Source organism: Plectropomus leopardus, chromosome 9, assembly GCF_026936395.1.
Source record: "Plectropomus leopardus strain MGB_pleo_1.0 chromosome 9, ASM2693639v1, whole genome shotgun sequence".
In the NCBI taxonomy this organism is placed as follows: Eukaryota; Metazoa; Chordata; class Actinopteri; order Perciformes; family Serranidae; genus Plectropomus; species Plectropomus leopardus.
Window position 1 is genome coordinate 17,395,994 of NC_142184.1, and position 25,544 is coordinate 17,421,537.

A 25,544-nucleotide genomic window follows, 5' to 3' on the forward strand; every position below is an offset into this window, starting at 1 on the left:
GCAGCTTCCATTGACAGTTCAGGAGCTTCAGGAGGAGCTGAGAGCTCACAGGGAGATGAACAGTAGTCGCTTGCAGCAACAGCGTCAGCAGGGGAACTCTGGCTCTTACCGAGAACTCCATATGGACCAGGACCGGCTCAGCCCCGGCCACAGCCCCAGACAAAGCTCCAGCAACCTGCACAGTCCTGTACCCAAGAATAGCCCAAGAGCCAGCCCATCCAACACCTACAATCCAAGGCAACAGGAAGCTGATGTCATCATTCACAGTCCAGGTTATGGTTGTAATGCTGCAGTAGCTGCGCAGAGAATCAGTCCTGCCAACACCCTTCAGCCTGGGCCGAGGAACAGCCCAAGTCAGTCCCTTTACACTCCTAGCCAAGGTCTAGTGGTAGCGCCCAGCTCCAGCACACTCCGGCCTTGTAGCCCCTGCCAGGTGCCTGGGTGTGACGGCTTCTCCTCACCTCCTCCTCTGGATCCATCGGAGGAAAATTTCGTCCGGCTGCAGTCAGAGCACGAGCGGCAAGCCAAGGAGCTCTTCCTGCTAAGGAAAACCATGGAAGAGATGGAGATGAGAATCGATTCTCAGAAACAGACCCTGGGTGCCCGTGACGAGAGCATCCAGAGGCTGCTGGAGATGCTTCAGGGCCAAGGTCAAGGTCAAAGCCAAGGCCAAGGACACTGGGGTCGGGGGCAGCGGACAGGGATCATAACCATGGCGGCGCAGGAGGCTGAAGCGCAGCTGGAGAACATGCATTTGAGAGAGGTGCGTGTCTCTTCATATTTTTAAGAGCTCCGTGGGGTAAATGTGAATCTGAATGTATAGTATCAAAGTGATTTTACCAGTAGGGCTTGGGAGTGTATGGATATTTATTATATTTAACTTATTATAAAATCATGGGAGTTTTTTGATATCCCAAATCATCACAGTTGTATTGCCTGCATTGATAACACAAAGCACTATGTCAGATATTAAACAGAATAGTTGTTGAAATACTTGAGAGCTTAAAATAACTTCCACTTTGACATCTTCATACTGTCTAATGCATAATGGCTAAAACATCAAAAACATGTAAGTGGCATGTGATTAGTGTGAGATTAGATTAGTGTGAAACCATTACTTTGATATATATAAATAGCTTGAGTAAGAAATTATTTTCATATTGTACTCCATGCTAAATACATATATAATCTGTTTGATGTTTTATTTAAGTATGCATATCTACTGATGAGCCTGATGAATAACATATGGCTGTGCAAATGTTATTGATACATTTTGTATGTATACATATATGTATATGTATGTGTGTGTGTGTGTGTACACCTTTGAATGTGTGTATTAGGCAGAGTGTGGTGGCAGAGGCAGCTCAGCAGGTCTTATCAATGGGCCAGATTAACATACGGAGAGCTCTAAGCCTGTGTTCAGCCATGCAGTTTTACAATCTGACTCAGTTTGTTTGTATGTGTGTGTGTGTGTGTGTTTGTGTGTGTGATCCTGGGTATGCACATGCTCATATGGCAGTTGCTCAAATGCCACTTGTCTGTACATTGTGCATTGCATTTGGCATTTATTTACAGCATGCAGCATGCAGTGAGCGTGTTGTGCATTGTAAAGAAAAAAAGGTTAAATAAGGTAGGAAATTTATCGCACCCCATCAAATATTCTCTGTTTAAATGCTGGTTTTTGGTATGATCATACCTCAGTCTTTCCTGTTTCTTCCTCAGACTCTTTTTTTTTTTTTGAAAGCCGTGGTGTAGCACAGGTGTGTCTGTATCCTCTGCCAGGAAGGTTCGCAGTAGGCTGCTCTGTGCTCCTCACTCCTGCCTTGTTTATTTTTAACTCCTAAATCTTCTTAGCCTTTAATTTCTCTACCTCTCTGTCAGTGTGTGTGTTTGTGTGTGTGTGTGTGTTTCATGTCTGTGCATGCCTCTGCTATTGTTTGTGTCATGATGTTCTTGTTTTTCTGTTTTTGTTGTTTGTCTGCCTCGATGTCTGCCGTGCCCAGTCGGAATGATTGCGTGTGTGTATTTGTATGTGTGTGTATGTGAGCATGCGTGCACATCTGGGGCCTGTCGGCTTAGCGTTTCTAGGGAGGACACTCCCTCGCCGGGCTGCCGGTGGCTGATGGGATATCCACCCGTGCCGGGTGTTCGGTTGCTGTGATGATTTTGTCAGAGGGGAGCATGGGTGTTTCAGCCCATGCTAAAGCAAACACTGCTGTGCACGTGTGTATTTGTGTGTGTCTGTGTGTAAGGGACCTGACCATGCTGTGTGTGTAAGAGGTGAGTACCTGTTCACACACACTCTGTGTGCTGTGCTATTTTTAACTGCTTGACAGCTTAACACACACTATGGGTGCAATTGAGGAGGAGAGGGTGAGCAAGTCTGAGAGGTGAGAGAGCAAGGGGGAGAGATGGGAGAAAGGAGTGTTTTTCTAAGGTAGAAAAACAGGCTGTGTTTGTCTGAATATTAATGTATGATTAATGAGGGAAAAACACTCGCCCTGATTGAAAAGAGAGACGGTTGTTGTTCTTTCGTTTTTTTCCCCTCGTCTCCTATTGGCCTCCTCTCCTCTGAGGTTGAGATGGGGTGATGGAGTTAAAGTGCAAGTTGAACTGATTGCAGTGTCAGCGTAACAGTTAAATTTTCAGTTTTTAAGCCAAATTAAAAGTCTGTTTAGACTGATACAAACTGATGTGTAGATAGTACTAGACTTAGTGTTGATAGGCTCCAGAGCTGTCTGAATTTCTACTTATGGTTGTATTTTTATTGTCAATCGATGGTATAAATACGAGATGGTAAGGTTTAACAAGGTTTAGCACTGTGCATGGTCCATTAGGTATAGGTGAAATAAAATATTCTAAATGTTATTTTATAATAGTTTAATACTATTAGGCTGGTCTCCAAATCATTGTTTTAGAATGACAATCAGGGAAACATATTCACAATAATGAATAATGTAGTGTTGACAGATAAAAATGCATTGTCCAACTTCACTGACAAAGTTGATTTATGTGCAATGAATACGTGATAAATCAAAATAGTTCGGAGTGACTAAGCTATTATTACACATTAAATTGTAGTGAAAAATGTCAGTTTATCCCGTAGAGAATTATAGGATTCATAACAGTTTTTAGAAAAGGTTGTTTTTGAAATTTGTATATTTTTAATTGTGTCTGACACTTAAAAATCTAAAATTTTTGTGGGCCTGTGAATGCAGCAGCATCGACATTGGATGAGTTCTCTTTTCCTCTGCAGCAGTTTGAGGAGTTCAAGTTGCAGAGTTGATAATTTATCCGGAGATCTGTTCAGAATTAATCAGATCATCTGATGGATGAAAGAAACAGCTGCTGCAGATGGGCAAGTGAAAGCAAACTTTTAGACCCAGCATAACGAAACAGTTCAGATTGGCTTTTACTGCGGCTGATGTTCTGCTGCTCCTGTGTCCAGAGTATGCACTGCGTTCAGAGAGTGTGGTGCAATGCCTAACAGAAAGGCATATTTTTCCAATAGCATGAGTTCATTAACATTGTGGTGATGAATAGCCAAGTCATCTGAAGCCCCTTTCACAATGGAAAATATGGCTAACATCTTGCTTTTGTATTTAATGTCAAAGGTTAAAATCGGCATTCATTCCTGGGAGAAATTACTCTGCAAAAGTTACTGTATTTGCTCCAGCTCCAATCAGCTCTGATCGGCAGTGATTGAAATACAACAGCTTGGTGACATGCTCATTCCTGTCGTTTGTTGGCACGATGCATAGGCCACCATAAAATACCATCCGTCTGCCCAAGCAGCACTTGGCTATCGTTCAAAATTAAGTCTGCACCAAGTCTGAGAGAGAGAGAGTGACTATATAAGTAAGAGATTTTGAAAAAGAAGTAATCGTCATAATAATTTCACTGGCCTCCATGCTGCTTTGTACTGTTTACTAACCTGTTTTCTGGCCCATGTGTGACGTTGAATGACACACCAGTAAAAAACCAGAGAGGCATACTAGTCTACTATCTTCAGAGCCATGAGCGCAGCTGTCATCTGTTAGCTTTTGACAAACAACTGTCTATTTTTAATGTATAAAACTGCCAATTTAGTTGAAAAAAGGGTATGAAAGGGTGATGTGGAGAGGATTTTTGTGCACTCATTTAACTGAAGAAGCAGCCTGCTTCCTGTGAGGCCTCGTGTCAGAGTGGTACTCTGACACATAAACATAATTTAGCCTCACACTTGCATTTATCATGCTTACTGAAGGCACGGCGGTAATGGTAACGCAGCTATTGCTTCTATTTGGAGGTCACTACTCTTAGCTCTTTTGATTAGCTCCAGAGGAAACCAGCCCAACTGCCTTTCATTACTGCGCCCATTACTCTCCTTTTAATGAGCCAGCTTGTTTAGCTTGAGCTGGGATAATAAATGCCTCCATTTTCAGGTCACCTCTGATTTTATTTATCCTTCAAACATAGCTAAGAGCTGACACTGGGGCCTTACCGGCATTCTTTGTTGAGTTCAAGAGAAATTATCACCTTAAATTTGTATTTATGGTAAGTTACTTTAAGGGCAGCTTAGGAGGTGGGTATGAAAATGTGTGAATCTATGTAGATTTGTATGATCCAAATCAGAGAACTTAGTAAGGCTCCATAGAGAATATGTATTTCTTTTTGTCTTTTCGCCTTCCTCTCTCTCTCTGTTGAACCACTCAGGACTTATTCACCATAGCCAGATGTGAAGTCACTTTAACCTGGTGTCTGCCTTTATGTGTGTATGGTATTCTGGTGTGTAGTATGTATATATATATTTATACTCTGTGACTAAAAATCAAAACTAATTGTATGATATTAAATGTACTTAATTATTGCCAGTAGCTAAGTACAAGTAGCTTAAATGCTGGTAGTAAAAAAAAAAGTTGTCAGATTTTTGGGGGAATTATGAAGTTTCTTCATAACATGTACACCACCATAAAAATGGATGCATACATTTTATTTCAAATATGTAGTAAAGTAAACGTGAACATAAAAATGACCAAAATATAAATACTCAAGTAAAGTACAGATACTCCCATAAAATACTTAAGTACTGTAACAAATTCTAATTACTTTGTTACATTACACCACTACCTGCTGGTTTGTGTTGCAAGCAGGGGTTGGTGTGTGTTGTGGCAGTCTCCTGCATTGATTTCATTTTTCTTTTTTTCTTGTCTGCACAGAAACTTGCACATCTACATTGTGTCAGCCTATTCAGTTGGCTCTTGGAAGAAAATGAAAACACTGGTCACATCACCATTAGCTATTACAACAATGTGAAAGCCACTTGAAGTGATGTCTATTCGAAACCTGAATAGACATCCCCTTTTTGTGCTGTGTTGACACCTTTCACAGTTATTTAAACTTTTAAACCCTGAGCAAATTAATTTGATTTAGAAAAGGGAAAAATACTGTATTCATAATCACTAATCACACATAATCATAATCAAACTCTATTTATAATCATCATAGTCATCTTTTTCTAAGGTGCAGAATTACTGTTTTTTAAACTCACTTTTGGGTAATTTTGCTAGCTTTCAGGACATCTTTTTGTAGTTTTGTTTTTTTTTTTACCAGTTTCTTGCTAAGTTTTGGGTAATTTTTTATCAAGTTGCTTGTTGCCTTTCTTCCATGTTTTTGAAAGAAGTCAAGCCAATTTATTCAGGTACCAAAGGGTAAAGTGAAATGCTTGAGTTCTTGTTTTTAAACCTCATCTTAAGTATGTACTGATAAATTTAGCAGTTCTAGAAATGTCCACAAAGTGGCAGTGTTCTATTAGGATTTAACTTAGTGTGCTGGTTATATGCACTAACTGTGAGCCCAAAGTTATGTGTGCTGGTGCACACATACACACACACTCACATGCTGAGAGGCATAAATCTGGGCCTAATCGGCTCTCCCCAGCCGCCAGGTCCCTGTAGACTCAATAATAACAGCCGCACCACTGGTCTGTTCCTGCCCAGCCCTGACCTGCTGCCAAGAGCGTGCACACACATGCACACTTTCACTGTGAGAATTTTACTCCAAGATGGCATATCTACTTTCATACATATCATACTGCAGATTTCACATGGTCCTTAGGGGCTCTTGATGGAGTTAGAGCCCCTTCTGTATATGAAGACATCTCAGTATTGGATCAATACAACTGAGTGCAGAGCATTGCTCTACTGTTCAGAAATGTAAGGCCAAAGCACTTATGGCTCCCCTGTTTTTTTCTATAGTAAGACTCGCTTCAGAAGTCCTGCTGCTGTTTTTGGCAGACCCTCTCTGTCTGCCCCCGCATCCTCTCTCAAACACTGATGAAACTTCAGAAATTAATCTTTTTAAGACTTTCCAGTGCCAGCATGTTGAGGAGAAGTGGAAGTTCATGTCAGCAGATCTGTCTCATTTGTAATCTCTTTCCTGCCATTTCTTTTTGTGCACCTTCTCAGTGGCGATGCTTGCCATATGCGATAAAGACGGCTGTCTAGGGCGCCATCCCAAGGGGAGCACTAAAATTGCGCCCAGAAAAAAAAGTTCAAGTGATCATCACCATCTAAACAATGCACAATGAGCAAGTCAAGTGGACATCAGAGAACCTTTTTACACCCAACTATCAGCCACAAAGTCAGTATAATATATAGAAGAGTACATCTACTTCCTCCTCTGTAACCTGCCCATCTACCTATTAGTACATCCACTTCATCCACTACAACTACACCACTGACAGGAGTGTATGTGGGGAACAAAAAGTGCGTTGAAATCGACAGGAATAGAGCTACTTAATGTTACCTCTAAGCAGCCAGCGACCATAACGAACAGTTCACAAAGGTTGACATTGAGCTACATTATAATGTGTTCAAGCTCTATTCAGTAAAAAAGAGCATTGGGTGAAAGTCAACAATAACATTTTCATGATGTATTCAGTGAATTCCTGCAAAATGTTGCTGTTGACGAGAAACTTGGGACATATTCTTTTCTTATTTTTTATTGTTAGCAAGGTTGTTTATTTGCATTTTGGATTTTGGTATCCTTAGGTTGGAATGGGGGAAGGCTCGCCTATCAGCCAGCGTATCAGCTCTCTTCTTTCTCGTCTGCATGTATGTTTTTGTCAGTAAACATCATCCATTCTTTCTTTCTTTCCCCTCAGGCTGATATCTGTTGTGGTTAGGTTAATCTATTTTAGGGCACCATTCTTGATTGGCTTTTTTTTAGCCTCCACTAATGAAGCCCCTCTCAACTAACATAAGAAGACCACTGTAAATGTCATCAGTAAACACAAACACACACACACACACACACACACACACACACACACACACACACACACACACACACACACACACCAATGCTCCCTACTCCCCACCACACCCCGGGCACCACATACTCGCCACGCTCTGTTGACCTCCCAGAATGTTTGAGCGGAAAAGTTTATCGGGACAAAATTACACCCCTCGAACCTTCTCCTCATCCCCTCCCTATTTTTCGGTAAGGCTTTCCCCCTGATTTTCTCTTTGTCTTTTCAAACTGCTCTTTCAAGCCACTGAGCTGATAGGCGGACACATTTTCACATTTGTGGCAAGCAAATGTGTTTCCTCTTTCTCTCATGGATGGGAGTGTGATTTATGAATGTGTGTGTGTGTGTGTGTGTGTGTGTGTGTGTGTGTAATCTGTGCATGTTCTCGTCCACGCATGGCATATATGACACCATCGCCTTCGGGCTAGAATTGAACCTTTTGACCGTATCCTTCATTCAGGATGCCGGCACTTATTGCTATAGTGTTACGTTTGATCCTATTCATTCCATATGCTCAGTACTCTGACACATGTGGAGGAGAGAAGACGGTCTTTGATGACATGCTCCCTTGCATGACTTAATTTCCCCCATTGTGCTCGAACTGTACTCTAAGAGTTGTTGATAAGCAGTTAATAGACAGTCTTTCCACAGGACTGATAAATACTTGAATGTGTGCAGGGAGACAAAAAGACGGACAGACACACACTCACAGTGACACATTAATACACATATGGTCTCTCAGAGATTAGCATTGTGGCAGCAGTGGACATACCAGTCTGTGAGAGGCATGTAATCCCTCCTTATCCACTACTGACATGGACAAAAGGATAAGACCCTTGTCTCCTCTCGTTTCAACTCACTGGGAGTACTAGGAAGAATGGGAGCTATGTGAAATTATGGCAATTTATGCCTCTTTCTGTATGGCTTTTCTATAGGGATGCACAATATTATCGGCACATCATTCGTATCGGCAGATATTGGCTTTAAAATGAAGTATTGGAATTGGCCAACATACTGATATCTGCCAATTGAACAAACCAATATACACACACATATATATACACTGAGTGAGCATGTACAAAATTGAAGTATTTTTCTTATTTTGCACAATGATTTAATATTACATACACTGAAAAGCATTGCATTTCATGTGTCTTTCCACTGGTGGGTCATCATGGTAAGAAAAAGCGTAATATGATGTTAATTCCACTACAGAAAAGACTTGATGTTCACTAAAATAAGGTGGTGATGAAATTGGATTTATCGATATTGGTATCAGTAACCGACCAAATGGGTTGTTTTTTTTATCGGCATATTGGATATCAACAAAAAAAACCATTCTAAAGTCTTTTTATGTCCGTTGACTGACTGATGAGCTGCTTTAATGTGAATGTCCCATATTCATGTGGTTTTTGTCTGATTTGGTGGCTTTTCTTTACCCAGTGACTGTTATTTGTCCAATTTGGCTTTGATAGTATTACAGTTTTTCTGTCCTTTAATCCATCTGTACCTTTGGTTTGTTTATCTGTTCCACTGGTGAGAGAAACAGCTTCTCTCATTTTTCAGTGCCACTCAAACCTTGTCATTTTCTTTCGAGATTTTTCATGCAGCATTTTCTCTGTGAAGCTAAATATGGTGGCCCAAAACTCTGACAAGCCAGCAGGTCACAAGCCCGTGGTTCAATGAAGCTAAATCTGGGTGGGGATTGAAAGAGCTTGCCATCACTGAGGTGCCTTTGAGCAAGGGCCACTCCCTCATTACCACAACTGAGGTGCCCCTAACCCCCAACTGCTCCAGTGGAGCCGCTCGGTGGCCAACAGATCAGACAGTGGTTGTACTGGGCGGCTTCTTGGTGTGTGAATGTGTGGCTGTGTGGGTGTGAACAGGGCGTGTGTGACAAAGAGAACATTGCTCTCAGCTGTCGACCATTTCAAACTTGACAACATAACTATTCTAATTGGGTCCCTTTGTGTTTCCTGTCGGAGTGTTTTGCAGTGTCTGTGAATGACATTAACTCATGGGAAGTAAATGTGGACCCAAGCTGTTGCCTAGTAATGCAATTCCAATGAAACTGTCTACAGACCAAATCATGTTTGTTTGCAAGAACTTCCAGGCAGAAAGTCCCTGCATCCTCAATCGGTTAATTTATAAGCAACTTAAAAAAGGCCCATCATAAAAAAGATGATATCAGTTCAAGTGTAGACTGCATTTAAAATATTTTCACCACTTAGCTTTACTGTCAAACAGCCCTTTCCGAAGAGGACCTGAAGCCATTATCTCAATGCCATCAGACTCCATTGACAAAACCATTAATTTTGCTTTCCCGAACACTGGACTTGAGTGGCTACCCTGCCTTGATTGGTTAGTGTGTCAGATGAAATGGATTATTATTGTGAATATATTTACAAAAAAACAAAAAAAAGACTAAAACAAAACTATATATCTTTAATCATCACATCATTACAGTTACAGCTGAAGATGACAACAGAAATAAACGAGTTTGCTGATTTCACTTTTCTCTGCAAGTTAAATCACTTGCCAGTTGTCCACCCGGAAGTGAATGTTGTCATTAGTGCACTGTCATTTGGTCTGTTCCTCCCTGTTTAAATAAATGTTGAAAAAAGTGTATTACGTGCAGTTCAGTTAGTCAGTTAACATAGGTGTAAATTAACATGAATAGTTAATGTTTGGTATCTCTGTTCTGACCTCACACATACCTGCACAAATACAGTATGTGCTGCTGCTGTTATAGCAGATATTTCCCCTAAAGACTAGAGTCAGAGTCCACAGTTGGGCAGTGGTGAGGCTCATTAAAGCTAAGCAGCAGCATTGATGGTTGTGCTGGATAGAAGTTGCAGTGGTGCATTCACATGTGGATGAAGCAGCTGTTAAAACTCGCTTCCTTTGACTTTTTTGCTGTGACTATTTTAGAGAGCTGTTGATTTAGCTTTTTGGAAATTTAAGAGGCTTTTGTAAATGGTTATTTTGTTTCTGATTGTATAATAATAACAGTGTTTCTAATATTTTGTCCACATGACACGGGCAGACATAAAATAGTACAGCATAACACAACCATGAGATGTCAAACCAGGTTTTGAATGCTGTGATCATTTAAAACAGCTGAAACTCATCAATGGACTTGTCCTTATCTCAACAAGTAGGTTTAACCTGTTGTGTGTTCTTATTTGTGTGTGTATTTCCCCATTAGCTCAAATGTGTGTGCTCGTGTGTGGGCATAGCTCTGGGTCAGAGCTACCATTAATTATTGATAGAAGAAGTGTAGCGCATGTGCTGGTAGAAAGTGTTGCTAAGCAAGAGCTTTAGCCTGCCAGAGACATCTGCGAGAGAAAAAGAGATAACAAGTGAGAGATGAGAAATGGAAAGATAGAGACTGAAAGGGTGGTAGAGACAGATTCATATGACCTATAGCGGAATGTGTCTCTTCCTGCTAACAAGTAGAGACAGAAAGACAGAAAAATAGAGAGCAGAGAACATACCGGCACCTGCTGTTAGAGACGGAAAGAAGTCCTCGGGAGAGTTTCCAACGGGGACTGGCTTGACAATCATAGGAAAAGTTGCTGGTTTGTTTTTTGTCAAACAAGAATTTTTAAGGATGCACAGTGGAGGATAACAGCGATTTTTAGGAAGGATAGAGACTGGAACTGGTCCGACTGATCAGTTTATCGCTTTAAGCGGCTCTGACGCTGTGGGTGTTCGATAGTGCTAAAGATGATGAGCCGCCAGGCTTATTTTTACCGGGTCCCTCCCCAGGAGCTCCATCGCAGGAACCAGCTCCAGGCTGATCCGGCCAAGACCAGAGCTCTGCAGACTGTCATTGATATGAAGGTAGGAGTTAGAATGGATGTGGAGTCAACAAGAGTAGGCATCATTTTAAGTAACAGTGTGCTACACAGGGAGTGTGTGTATTATCAGCGAGTTTGACCTGTAGTGTTGTTTCTAGTATTAAGTTGTGATCATGTTTGAGCAATGTAGTTTTGCTCTTCAGCTGTCTGGTTTCTTCTAATGTCAGCTTCATACCAACAAAGCCTTAGTAATTAATATGCACTGCTGTAATGTGAGCAGTAGTAAAGGACGTGGCTCGCCTTGTAAATGTAGGCACAAACATACATGCACAAACAATCTAAAAGACATTGTCTTATTGTTGCCTTGTGTCTGTACGGCGGCTATGCCCAAGTAAAGGCCATTATTGGCTCATGCAGAGTTGAGCACTTATTCAATTTGTTTTAAATGTCACATATGGAAGCTTTCACTCTCATCTCAGCCCTTTGAAGTTGGTGGAGCTGTGAAAAATGCAGTTGACTCCACATGTGTCTGCATGCACACAGCCCCCACACACACATAGTTAGTGTTCATTCAGCAAACGCTTGTTCTAAAAGTGGTTCCTTTACAGCAAAACCACAGTTATTTTTCACACATACTTTGTGATTTGTCCGCTTATTAACAGACTGCACATGTGCTGCAATGCCCACACTGTTATAAATGCATGTGAGAGGTCAAATTAAATCTGACTGTCATTTAGAAATGCAAAATAGACATTGCCAGAGGGATGAGACGTATGAAGGGGGAAGAGAGAGAAAGATACAGTCTTCCTTTGGCAATATTGATAGTAATGAGGATATATTTTCCTGCATTGTGGCTCTTTGTCACAAATTGTTGAATATTGATGCAAAATTTTGTATGTTCTATATGTTTGCTCTAGTTTCTGAGTTGATTAGGTCATTGTTTTTTCTGAGTGGTGTATGTTTCCATTTTACAGAACACCAACCCCCCTTTCTGTTTTGATCCTGACGTTATTTGGCAGGTACAGTAATGAGTGCTCACCTATTAAGACTTCTGTCAATTCAACATTGGCTACAAATACACACAGTATTTGTGTTTTCCTCTATCCCTATCATAAATTCTTCCTTGTAATTCCACACCGTCCTGTACAGTTCATGTTTCAGCGGTTTTGAGGCTAGCTTTTCTTCTATGTATTCCTATTGAAGTGAATGTTGTGTTTGATATTACCCTCTGTATTTTCTTTGGGTTTGCCTTGTTTCTCTTCCTCTGGCTGATGTTTTTTCTCTCTGTGCTCTGGAGCAGAAACAGATAGAAATCAGTTATTGAAGAAAGAGCATGGCTTATAATGCAGAAGTCAACATAAAGCAATGGAAAGGACTGCATAGCATAGTCTGTGTGTGGGCATTTTTGTATTGTGTGGAGGGATTCCCCTAGATGCCCAAATGCCCCACCTTGAATTTTGTTCTTGGTATTCATTAAAAGTCTATGTCCTTGCATACACTGTGTGTGTGTGTGTGTGTGTGTGTGTGTGTGTGTGTGTGTGTGTGTGTGTGTGTTTCATGCGTACCTTTATGCATTGTCTGGTGTATGTGTGTTGGTGTGTTTTGGATGGTACACGCAGCACAGTGTGCTATAGGCAGGACTGATGTCAGAGGATGTAATAGAGGTCAGATGCTTACATGTTGCCTGTGGTTTTTGCTGATGGCATCATGCAATCTGCTTCCATTTATTCAATTACCTTTCCCTTCTCTTCCAAGGTTTAGCATTTAACGTATGTCTGAACCCATGTAGCTAAACAACCTCAAGACCTGTCCATGACAAACCCTTCCATTCCCTCATAGATACTGCAAAGGAAAACATCTTGGCTGCACACAACTGCCTGCCTTGAGGTTTACCCTGTTGTCCCAGACATTCCAGTCAGAAATAGGTTATAATCCAGATACAGGACACCACAAGGTCTTCTGTGAATATGCTGAGTCGCTGTTAGTGCTGGGTTTGCTAAATGCTGATTGCGACTTAGGCTGTGTCTGTCAATTTTTGTATTGACATTCATTCATCCCGCGCTATGATTGGTCAGCTGTGCAGAGGTGAACTTCTCCCTTAAGCTTAAAAGTCATTTCACTGTCCCTTCTCTAAGTTTGGAGGTTTTGCAGTGCAAGTTGAGCTCTCCATGAGTTCCTTGTTTCATCAGTAGCAATTTGTGACTCTCACAGTGGATAATTAATCTGTAGATTTGGTCGGAGTTGATCAGATCAGATTGATGAATGAGAGGAGCAGCTGCTGCGAGTGAATTACGGCTGTATCTAACTCAGAATTATGCCAAGTGTCAGATTTGGCTATTTGATATGAATATTCAATGATTGGTTTTATTTTTCATACAAAGTTTTAAAGTCTGAACGGGCTCTGCTGGACATTCAGCGAAACAGCGGCATTCATGTCATATGTTACATAAGCTAAAGGCACTAATGGGGGATTGCAAATGCGCAACAACTTTTTTTGCCGAAACCAGATATCAACAAAAGCCAGAGACTGCATCCTATTAACTTGCTGTGAGCCGTTAATTCACCACTTCTTTTTTCTGTCGCTTTTCACGTGAACAAACCAGAGTAGCACTATGAATCTCTTCCAGGAGAGACTTTCTGAAAAGATGTGCTGTTCCCTATTTTTAAATGATCTCTCATTTGTCGGGTCTCTGTTAACGGCTGTTTTTCATTAACCTGCCCTCTTCCTGTATTTGTGCTTTTTTGCATGACATTTTGGAGGGATATATTGTTATAAAGACCAGTAATATGCAAGACTGGTATGCCCTAATTTAAGTCTGGAGCCTGATATCCAAGCTTGCTGACTCTTTGCCTACCTACTGTTGCTGGTGTAGGACACAAAGATCTCTTCCTTGGAGAGGAACATCAGAGACTTAGAAGATGAGGTCCAGATGTTAAAGACCAGCGGCCTGCTGCACCCAGACGACAGGCAGGATGAGCTCAAGCAGGTGGAGGTCTACAAGAGCCATTCTAAATTCATGAAGACTAAGGTAGAATGTCTCTGCACGCTACCTGAGACGACTTCTCACTGCACGATTCGAGTGATGCATGTTTGCCTTAAAACATTAGTTGTGACTGCAAGTGAAGGTGTTATGTGCATGATGCCATTGCATGCTCACGGAGAAGCAAAAATCAGTGTGTTGAAATGTTGATTCCAAACTGCATGTTACAGTAGGTTGTGTCTTTTGGCTGCTTTATCAAGGCTTTTAGCCTCCTGTGTTGCATGGATACCAAGAACTCCTACGCTCATAGATGTATCTGTTATTTCATATTTAGAGCAAGATTTCTTGTTTCTTTCTTATTTTCCATGAAATGCTTGTGTGTGCTACCTGTGTGATTACTAAGCATTGTGCTGCTCTCCTGTCTGTGACAGCTGACTGTTCAGAGGGAGCAGACCCGGGCCCTATCAGTTTACAGTGCACCGTGTCTGTTTACTGTCCTACCTTCAACTGGCAGGATGATTTTTACAAAGGCAGATTGAGATTTCTCTGTTCCAAGCTGTATATTCATAGGCACACAGCAGTGCCCAGACTGACATGTACACATTTGGATAGGCACTTGAACATATCTACAGGAGCCATGTTAAAAAAAAAAAAGAAGCTTCTAGTTTCACAGAGTTTCTAGTTGAATGTCCATGATGGCTGAGGCCCATGAGTAGCGCTCCATGTGAAACTGTTTATCTTTTGTTCATTAATGGTGCTCTTTGTGGGCCCATTTGTCATTGCATCGGGGAAGCCCTGATGCAATCATAAAAGAGATGTTTTTATGAATGGGGCCCTGACAGATGAATGTGAGCTTACAACGACAGGGGAAAGAGGTCTCTCCTCACCCGTACTGACCCAGGATGATATACATCACAGTGATGGCCCTGGCTCGCTCTCCCATGGCTCATCTTTCTGTGTGACGCAGAGACACCATAGATATACACAGATTCATTCTATATGCTTGAAGTGTGTAGGGTCCTGGTCTTTCAGCAGTGGTGGTGACTGGTGTTGAGGTGAGACTGCGATAAGAGAAACCAGAGAGGACAGCCTTCCAGTCTTCTCTGGTTTCCTCTACGGGCTTTGATTTACTCAAAACACCAAAAAGTGGCTTTTGAGAACATGACAATTTGTTAAAAAATCATAAGGCATTGAAGCAGAGGTAAATGTATTTATTCAGACAATCATTTCAAACAGAACCTCACCAATTGTAAAATTCTGGAGCCGCAGAGGTGAGGCTGAAGAGTGCAGAGTGCGGAGGAGTGTGGAGAAACACGCAGCCAGTTGGGAAACCTAGACAGTGTCCCAGCTGGCTGTGGGCCGTAGTTTAGCGGCTTGCTGTATTCTTGTCTTTGTGTCTTTGTAGGAGCAGGCCTTGTCACCATGTGTGTCTTCCATCAGAACCACTCCCACCCTCCTCCTCCCCACCCAACAGCCCTGGATCACAGAACAAGCAGAAGTACCCCTCTCATTAGCCTCTCTCTTTGTTTATTTCATTCAATCTAATATTTTTGCTCATTTCATCTATAAAGCTCTATTATTTCATCATATTATTTTGAGTCCACTCCCTACCCATTTTCCTGCTTCCTCTTCTCCCTGTCTTCCTCTCCTCTCACCAGTGTTACCCAGTGATCCCCCTTTTCCACCGAATTAGTTCTCGTTCTTGAACCACTTTCATTATGAGTCTTGGAACATTGGTGCTATCTAGTGAGCCGGCCTACATTTCCACTAGTTTTCAGTGGAACCATTTCAATCAAAGATGGAGGGTTAATCTTTATCTTAAAATCATATCATTCTGTCTCCTTACACTAAAATCAAATGTTTTTGCGGGACTGTGAATGCAGTGCAGCTGGTGGAGTTTCCATGACTTATTTTTTCCTCTGCAGCAGTGTGTCACTTGTGGGCAGTTGATCAGGTCACATTAATGGATGAAAGAAGCTGTTTGCAGCTGTTTGTAAGTGAAAGAAAAGGTTTTGACCCAGCAGAGTGAATCGTTAACTTTCATTCCGATATGCCTGACATTCTGCTGCGCTGTCTCAGCCCTGAGTGCAATATAAATAACCAAGCTTATCATAAACGAGTTATTCATGTCCATGTAAACACACTCACTGTATATAAAGATGGACAGCATGATAGCTCACCCAAAATGAAGCAAAAACATCTTTAACACTCTCTGGTGACTGGCTGCAGTGTAGGTCATAAACCTCAGTGTATTTTTTAGCAGACGAGATATGGGCCAAACTAAATACTCAAAGGACACATCAAATATAGTTTTTCCAAAGATGGTTTCTTTTATATTAAGTAGTTCTTATCACGCTAATGTAGGTTGAAGTTTTAATTTTTCTGATCAGTTTAGCTTTAAGTAGTTATGCGATGTTATTAAAAGGCGGTATGACATCATGATTGACAGCTGTGTGTCAATCGCTGTGCTCATGATCAGTGGTGCTGCTTGTGAATGGTATCAGCAAGAACTTAAAACAATGGCTACACTCCTCAATTGCTACTGCACAGGCACTGGCTCCAAAAGCATATTCAGGATATTTTGGCCCCATTTTTGCACAGTGGGAGGCAGTGGGGACACGTTTTCCATCTATATATACAGCCTATGGTCTCATAGAGTCCCTTTCGGATCCCACCTCACCTTTTGGCTTCTGCTATTCAGTCCCACTTGTCTCTCTCTCTTTTTTTATGAGTCAGGGTTGACTGGCCAGCCTCTGGTGTGTTATGAGCCCGCTCACACAATTAGAGCAATCTCTCCTCAAATCAGCTTTGCGCATTTTTGGCACTAGTAGACAGATGACAATCTTGTGCACATAGCTGGCCTCAGCACAGAAACCTCCCTCTGTTAATGCATTTGATTTCCTTTGTGGTTTTCGGTCCTGTTCTGTATGGCCTTCCTTAAAACAATCTGTAATCTGTCAGCTATGTGAGTGTAATATTTCTCCCCCATAACTCTGCCTGCATGCATTTTCACTCGATGGCTTTTTAGCTTGGTGTGTTCACAGAGCAGACAGTAGGCCTGGGACTCCCCTTCGTGAGGACTAATAATGTAGAGCTGATAATGCAATGTTGTAATGCATCATCTCGCCAAATAAATGTATCATGACACAATCGACATATTTAGATGTTATCCTTTAAAATTTCACGTTTACGTTGAAACAGTCCAGGTAAAAACATTGTTTCTTCAGTAAATCTTCATTTTGAGATTTCATGCTATATAAACACTGTAGTGTCTTATGTTTTGTCTAAAAAAATCTATGGAATTTTACAATTCATGTCTTTGCAGGCTGTTTGCTCATTTCTTTTTTTCTAAAACCTCATTTTCACCAAAATTCATCGCAGCATGAGACTTTTTAAAGAAATTTTGCCCAAATTGCCCACTCCTATTATAATCAGCATGTTTAAGCCTCTTTCAAAACACTTGCTTTTTCTGAAAATTCTGTTCATGGAGAAAAAAGTGTAGTAAAGTGGTCACATTCAGTATACATAAGCAACACACATTGGTGTGATTTTGCAGGCTATGCGGTTTGTGTGTGTGCATGTTGCTTGAAACCTAAGATATTCTTTCTCACTTTGAAAGTTGTTGTTATCTGCAAGTATGCATCACTTTACTCAATGATGATTAAAAGGTTGTCATGACAAATCTGTGCTTGTGTTTCTGTAATTGTCAGATCGAGCAGCTGAAGCAGGAGCTGAACAGGAAGGAGTCAGAGATGCAGGCCCTGCAGACCAAACTGGAAACACTGACCAATCAGAACTCAGACTGTAAGCAACACATCGAGGTGCTAAAGGAGTCACTCAGCGCCAAGGAGCAACGGGCTAACACACTGCAGACAGAGGTCGGTACACACAAGCACACAGACAATTAACTGTTCGGCAAACACTGACACATTTACAGTGATGATGATCAATGTGCGCTGTTTGTGGAAATATAACCTTTATGACCAACTTGCATGCGCAGATACTTATGCAATATCAGAGTTCATCACAGCCTCTGCAATTGTACACAATCTTGTCTTTTTCTGCTTCAGTTCCTTCTTGTTCTGTTTCTCTAATGGACGTTGAGGTGGGTGGAAAAAAATGTCTGTGTGTGGCTCCTTTAGTCCACCAGTGGGCTGGTATGTGTGGGCGGGTCAGTCAGTCAGAAGGCTGGAGAAAGCTGGCAGCTTTTTCCTCGTCATCTTTGAACTTTCTAAATTCTGTGGCTATAATGATTTTATCACTGCTGTTAGGGATGGAGGCGTGTTGTATGTAGAGATAGAGGTGTGTGCGTGTGTGGGGGGGTTGGGGGCGGGTAGCATTTAGCATTTTTCTCCATCACTCTCTAGACTTGGAACTGATACTTTAGATCTCTTTGTGTTAGGCAGCTGAGAACAGCCTGCTAACTATGTCCACTCATCATTACAGGAAGCAATTTGGGCCAAAATTAGGCCTAATTGTCCATACATGTGCAAGGAATTTTGGCCCTTGCAGTCAGCAGAATACATCATACTTAAAGGAATGGGTTTTCAGTGGGTGGTTTTCTGTGTGTACATGTTTTTGTTTGTGTGTCCTACTGAAAGGGCATGTAAAGAAATGTTATTGTGTGCATGCAGGTGCTGTTGCCATAGGTGTAACTTTGTGGTGAGACCTAAAGACATATCTCCCCCAATATTTAAACATTTCCCCTCAATTAAGTCTATCAAGTGCCCACTACAATCTTAACAAATCATGGTGGCTGCAGGAGACCAGTGTCAGGGGAAATTTTCAGTCAGCCATTTAGTCATCTGACTTGCTCAAACCTATCATCATTTATGGCGAACTAATGATTTCCAAATACAGTTACGAGCAGATGAGGTCAGCTGATAGCCATGATGCAGTGTAACAAAGATAGCTAAGGTTTGCTGATGGTAAAGCTAAAGTTGGAAACTTTTATGAAAATAACTTTTTATCATACTTGCTTAAGCTGTCACTACATCCACGCAACAGTACACAAGACAGATAGTCGTTGTAATAATGCTTCTTGTGGCGTTTGCTACAACCTACTGCAGCTGTTGATAAACAACCAATGAGAGAAATGGGAACATTTGCTCTGGCTGGTGAGTGGTGCCTTGATTGTTTTCAACATGGCGGCCAGGTCACAAATATTCTCATTTTAGAGCTAAGCAGTACATTTGAGGCAAGGCAATACAGTAACAGAATCTGGATTAATATTTGATCAGCTCTGCCTAGTTTTGAACACAGTTCACAAGCAGTGATTGACAAGATTGACTGCTTCGTGAGAGACTCCTCAGCTCTGATTTTCATTTTTGTTCTTGTGCAGTCGATTCTTTTAAATGCCATGAGAAACACTATGAGGAGGAGGGACATTATTGTTTTCATAGATTTTGTCTCAAGTTATACTGTTGATGTAGTGACAGCTTCAGTAAATATGAGTTATTTTTATAAAAGATACAAACTACAGCTTTTATCTTAAGTATCTAACTTCGGTGGTCAACATATTGGATGTAGATACAGTACATTATTTGGGATTGAGCTTGAGATGAGATGCTGTGTCGCTGTTAGGACATTGAATGTCTCATTAATTGAGTCAATAAAACAGCTGACAGGATGGCTGCTGCTCTTTAAAAAGTCTCAACATTCCTTTTTATTCATATTTGTAAATGTGTTTCTTAAAGTGTGTTCTCCAAGTGTGTTGGAGAACTATAGTGGCCTAGATGAAAATGTGAATGGCCTATCTAGAGTCATTGTTTGGTTTGTCTGTTCTGGGCTACCGTAGAAACATGGCTGTGCAACATGGTTATTTCTGTGTATGAGAACCTTTTCCTTATGTAGATATAAACAGCTGGTGAAAACACGATTCTTATTTTCAGGTGGTAATACAATAAAGAAAATATACTTATTGTATGATATTAAATTTCTGCCAATATATCCCCCTAAATGTCACACACTGGACCTTTGAATATTAATCCTTGATATCATAATTTATCTAAACCTTTTTAAATGGAAATATAGTTCACAGTCCTGTCCATGCACACAAGTGAAATCAACATAATCACTGCTACTGTGTGAATCTAACATAAGTGTTATTTAGTTACATATACATTAGTTTATGCACAACACATGAATATTGTACCATTACAATATATCATCCCTGTTGGTGAAGACTGTAATTGTAGTTACATTAACCAGTAGTTGCCTCTGCCAAAGCTGAAATGAATATGATGCCCTGAAGTGGGCAGGTGGTGTGTGTGTCTGTGCCTGTAAATATGACGCAGATATGTGTATGTTTATGCATTAACATGCGGGTGCATGTCAAGGGAATTATATATAATTGGCTGTAATGCTCACTGGGCACTCGGTACATCACTGTGCTCTGTAGCCTGTCTTCTTCTCACTTCTCATAGGCTACTGCAGCGGTCTGTAATCAGAGCCGACAGTCTCGATCACCGCAAACACACACACATACTCGCACACGCAAAGACACACACACACACACACACACACACACACACACACACACACACACAAACACGTACGCTGTCAGTGCTGACTGCTGGACTCTCATCTCCGGTCTGGAGTCGTTTTCCCCTGCTATTGAAGTGGCATTTTCCCCCGCTTGGGAAAGGCTTGGGTTTCCTGGACTAAGTGGGCAAACCAGAGGATGAGTAAAGTTATTGAGTGCGCTTGAGGCCAGCCGTGGCCCTGCATTCCTCTACTGTCTGTCAGTACTTCGACTAGAAGGCACGGCCATTCACACAAGATCTCCCTTCTCACCTCATTCCTTCCATCTACTTATATTATTACTTCATCTCCCTTCAGCAGATTGTTTCAGCTTTCCTTCATCTCATTTAAAATTCCTCAAGAGCCCCAGATTTACTTTTTGTTTCGCTCATTGCTACTGGCTCATCATACCCCTCCCCATATGTGTGTGTATGTGTGTGCCAGGTGAGTCTCATCATGAATGACAGTGATTGGTACAGTAGTCCACTCCCCCGGAGACAGACTGGTGTCTGCCAGACCTGCAGAGAAGCTTCATCGCATAGACATTTGTCTCTAAAAGCAATTCACATCAGGATGGAACTAAAAGGGGACGAACAGAGCAGCTACTGTGAGCGAGGGGATGAGAAAATGGAAGTGTATTTATTTGTCAGTCAAAGTTAAGGACAGCTTCTAAATTGGTGTGATTAAATACGGCTCCAGATAACTGGAAAATGTGGAAAATAATGAGTGTGTGTGAGCATTGTGAGTCTGCTGCCCACGTCTGTGGAAACTTAACCCTTTAATACAGTATGTGTCATTCCTGCCCTGATCACGACAATGCAGGGCTGTAACTATACTCCAGCAGATCAGGTAACCTATCTGAGACCTTCCTGAATATTTAACCAGCCAGCAGCAAAGAAACAGGCTGCAACCTCAGTGGTAAAGGGGCTTGCAGTTTTAAGTAATATTTTTTCAATATAAAAATTGTACTAAATGAGGCCAAAACAGAGGCTTATTAGGAGAGCACATGTCAGCTCGGCGGCACTGATCGTGTTTCCGCTCGGTGTGTTCATGACAGTAATACCCTTTTTGGTTGCAGCGTCAACATCGACATTGTCCACACCAGTTCCAGCTCTCCCAATGATTTTGAGATTATCAGCAGCATTGATGACATCAGCGGTCACCTTCGTCGCAGATCTAACCACGAGACATGTGGGCTGTTTATCTCAATCAGCTGTTAACTTTAAACGTAGGTGGATGGTTTAAACCTTTGAAACCTTGAGCAACACCACTTTTCTTGTACTGCTTTCAGATGCCTTTCACAAGTATTTAAACCTCTGCACCCTGAGCCAATCTTCTTTTGAAGCCATGAAAAAAAGACAAAATAAGCAAAACATTGGTGAAACATGACAAAAAAATTAGCTCCAAATTAGTTTTGAAAAAGGAGCAAAAATTATTTTTAAAAATATGTAATGTCCACAAAATCTTTATGATTATTAGAATTATATATTTAAAATTATGTTACAGAAAATATACAGGTATATGGGTCCGTGTATCATCCGTTCATTTGTTATTCAATTCCATCTCCATAACTAAAAAACGAGGGAGAATTTTGTTTATTTGTTTTTCTGTATAAACCAAATATTGAAAAAGATGTTTATTTTCTTGTTATCTGCTTAAAAGTAAAAATCAAATAAGCAAGAGGAAAAAAACAAAATAACAAGTCAAATTTATGTTGTTCTTTATTTTATTTTGATATTTGTGATGGTGTCATTCTGCTGCGGCCCCACGCTTCACGCATGCGCCATCAGAGGAGTAACGCTCATAGTTAAGGACATGATGATGGAGTATCCATGGTAACGGAAGCAGCACACAACCCAAAAGTGAAAATAGTAGGGCAGCATTTCTTGTGTATAGCATCAAATGGATAGCTGGTGGTCAGTGCGCACCCCACGGCTCAACATTACCATGCAGTGGTTGATATATGCTTTAGCTACTTTAAAAAGGCTGAGCTAAGAAAATACAATGTCAGCCTAAGATGATGCTGTATCGAGAGGGTTTTGAACGTGAAGTTTTGTTTCAGATCATGTAACAACCACTAACAGCACTTTCTGACCCGAACAGCTGACCGGTGTCGTGCCAAAAAGAGAAACTGATTGCCGTCCACGGGAGCACACGCAGCCTGTTGTCCAGTATTCACATCTTCAGCTGCTCTCACATGGATCAAACAATCGTAGTAAATAAACATAACTTTATGTCCATGGTAAGAGGCTCTGATTTTTACTTTTAAGCAGATAACGAGAAAACAAATATTTATTCAATATTAAATATTATTTAATATTTGGATTATACAGAAAAACCAATTAAATGAAATTCTCACTCGTTTTTTTGTTTTGTAGTAATCAAGATGGAATTAAATAATAAATGAATGGATGATACACTCACCTATATGTATGTTTTTTAATTTTAACATTTTTTCAGGTCATTTTCTTGTTTCGTTGTTGCTTATTATAGATTTTTTAAAGTAATTTTCCTTCTTATTATCTGGATTTTTGATGCAACAAATCATGTTGTGTTTAATGTTTTTGGAAGATATTAGTTAAGATTATCATCCACTGAATGTTGACATGCTTTGATTTAAATATTCATCACTTGAGGCAAGCATTTTGCAGGTGGCCGCTAATCCACAAAGGGGAAATCCAGGACTGAAGTAGGTTCAACATGCTTAAGTCAAAGTCTAAACCAGAGAAAAAAATAAGATATAACATTGGATATTTTGCTCTTTACAGAAGACCAATAGAAGTGTAAGCAGCAGCACGCCTTTAATGTATGTTTTGCAATGTGGCAACTTGTCTGTATTTATAGAGAGCAGCCTGTGGTCTTTCAGTTTAACTTTCTGAGCCGTGACCGCTGTGTTCTCTTTCATCACAAGCATTTGCAGCACGTCTGCTAGAGGACCTCCACTGAGGTTTTGATTTTGAGGTTGAGGTGTAATGACTTGAAGAAGATATAAATGACTCAAAAATGACTTGCTAACATCAACCGTAATGACAGTGATGAATAGGAAAAACAAGAGGAAAATAAAAAAAAAAAGAATTTGGAGTGGGAGAGGGAAAGAATCGGGAATAGATGGAGCGACAAGAGGAAGTGAGAAGTGAGAGAATAGAGTTGCTTGATGGATGTAGAGGGCTGTGGGCTTTTGTCAGTGAGTGATGCGATGGTACTGTGTGCTGTGGTCCCCGCTGGACTATTTTTGTTGATCTTTCCTTGTTCTGTTTGCTGATTAATGGTTCATATAGGTAGTGAGGCAGAGAAAAGATGTGGTCTCAACCTGGTTACACTCCGCCCTGGACTCTCCCCCTGCTGCGTTCTCACTCTCTGTCTTTCTTTCTGCCTCATTCCCTTTTGCTCCCTATTTTCTCTTCCCTCATGCTTTCTGCCTCCATCTGCCCCCCGCCTTCTCTCACCTACTTCTCCCTCTCCGCATCCATTCTCATCCCCCATCTGTTGTGCTATTGCAAGAAAGCATGTACATAAATTAAACTTAGGTGAGAACTTGATAAGCACACTGAAGACAGCAGTGAGGTGATTGGCATATATAAAGAAGTTCCTATTTTAGGCTGACCAGTAATGATCAACTTCACATTTAACCCTTTGAAACCTTAGAAAATTGGCTTGATTTCTCTCAAAAACATGGGAAGAAGGCAATGAGTGATGAAAGAAGAAATGACCCCTAAAGAAGAAATTAGTAAAAAATGAACATGTAACATTTTTTTTTAAAGGGAAAGGGGAAAATGTTTAATAAAAAGGCAAACAAGACTTGGAAAAAGTGCATTAAAGATTTATAATAATTTTGTAGCATAATTTTAAATATGTTATTATGATAATTATAAGTGTAGTCCCCCCCCCTTTTTTCTTTTTCCCTTGACATTTTTCCCTAGCTTTTAAAAAAATAACTTTCTAAATCTACTAATTTCTCGCAATTTGTGGAACATTTCTAATAAATTTGCTCATTGCCTTATTCCCCATGTTTTTGAAAGCAAGGTTCAAAGGTTTAAACACTTATGAAAGGCGTCTGACAGAAGTGCAAGAAAAATTATGTCCCCCTAGATTTCAAAGGGTTAAACCCTGGGTCTCTTGTGATGAGTCCAAACCTTTGCAGATCGGTTATAATATGACCTCATGTGAACTTGACTGACCACGGTCACCACTGTCAGACCCAACATCATGCTCCTGGGTTCATGGGGTGGCGCGGTTTGCGATGCAGCGTGAGTAGCAAAGCGTCAGGGCCCCCCAGAACAAACATAACGCGGTCCAAAATAAAGCCCCCGCGAGTTCTTCAGAGGCCATGTGGAAAAGCCATAAAGTAGAGTTATAGGGGTCAAAATGGGGATGAAATATTTAATGGTTTGCACAGGGAATGAGATAAATATGTGCTCGAAGGAACCGAGAAACACAAGAGTGTGTGCATGGCTAGTTGTGTAAATACACATGAAAACATGCACCATGCAAATACAGAGCTGCATACTTCGGCGTAAATGATGCGTTAAGTTGGAGGACATCTCAGGTAAATTTGTGTGATAATTTATCCCACATAAAGTTATTTAGGAAGTGTGTGCTCTCTACATTTTTTCATGTTTTGTATTTTTTTACATTTTGAAACAAAAACACACAAATACACAGAGAGTAACTGGGGCTTTGCTCGGTCTTTCGTCAGTCAGCGGCTGGTTAACCAGGAGGCAGTGAGGTGTTGATTGAGAGAGCCAGAGACAATACTGTCCTTTCTTTTTGTTCTGACCTTCTCTGTCCTCAGGGTCACCCTGCATTGCTTGGACCACTTAACCTCTAATTTCACACACACACATACACACACACACACACACACACACACATATGCAAAGATACACTAGCACAAACATGCAGTCCCAGAAAAATACAGCAGAAGAGTTGTCACTCCCACTTACAGAT

At 40.9% G+C, this 25,544-nt stretch overlaps 1 protein-coding gene across 4 annotated transcripts in view; it reads left to right on the forward strand.

Annotated features, from left to right (window-relative positions):
• Positions 1 to 25,544, forward strand: part of LOC121946446 (ERC protein 2) — a 191,855-nt gene that overhangs the window by 10,883 nt on the left and 155,428 nt on the right. For 3 of the 4 annotated variants that reach the window (XM_088082109.1, XM_088082111.1, XM_088082110.1), the window contains 3 exons: positions 2 to 763; positions 13,968 to 14,123; positions 17,786 to 17,953. In XM_088082109.1, the coding sequence (XP_087938235.1) occupies positions 2 to 763; positions 13,968 to 14,123; positions 17,786 to 17,953 (1,086 nt within the window). Of the gene's footprint in view, position 1; positions 764 to 11,062; positions 11,138 to 12,068; positions 12,114 to 13,967; positions 14,124 to 17,785; positions 17,954 to 25,544 lie in introns of all 4 variants that reach the window. The other variant, XM_088082112.1, reaches the window with a different exon arrangement.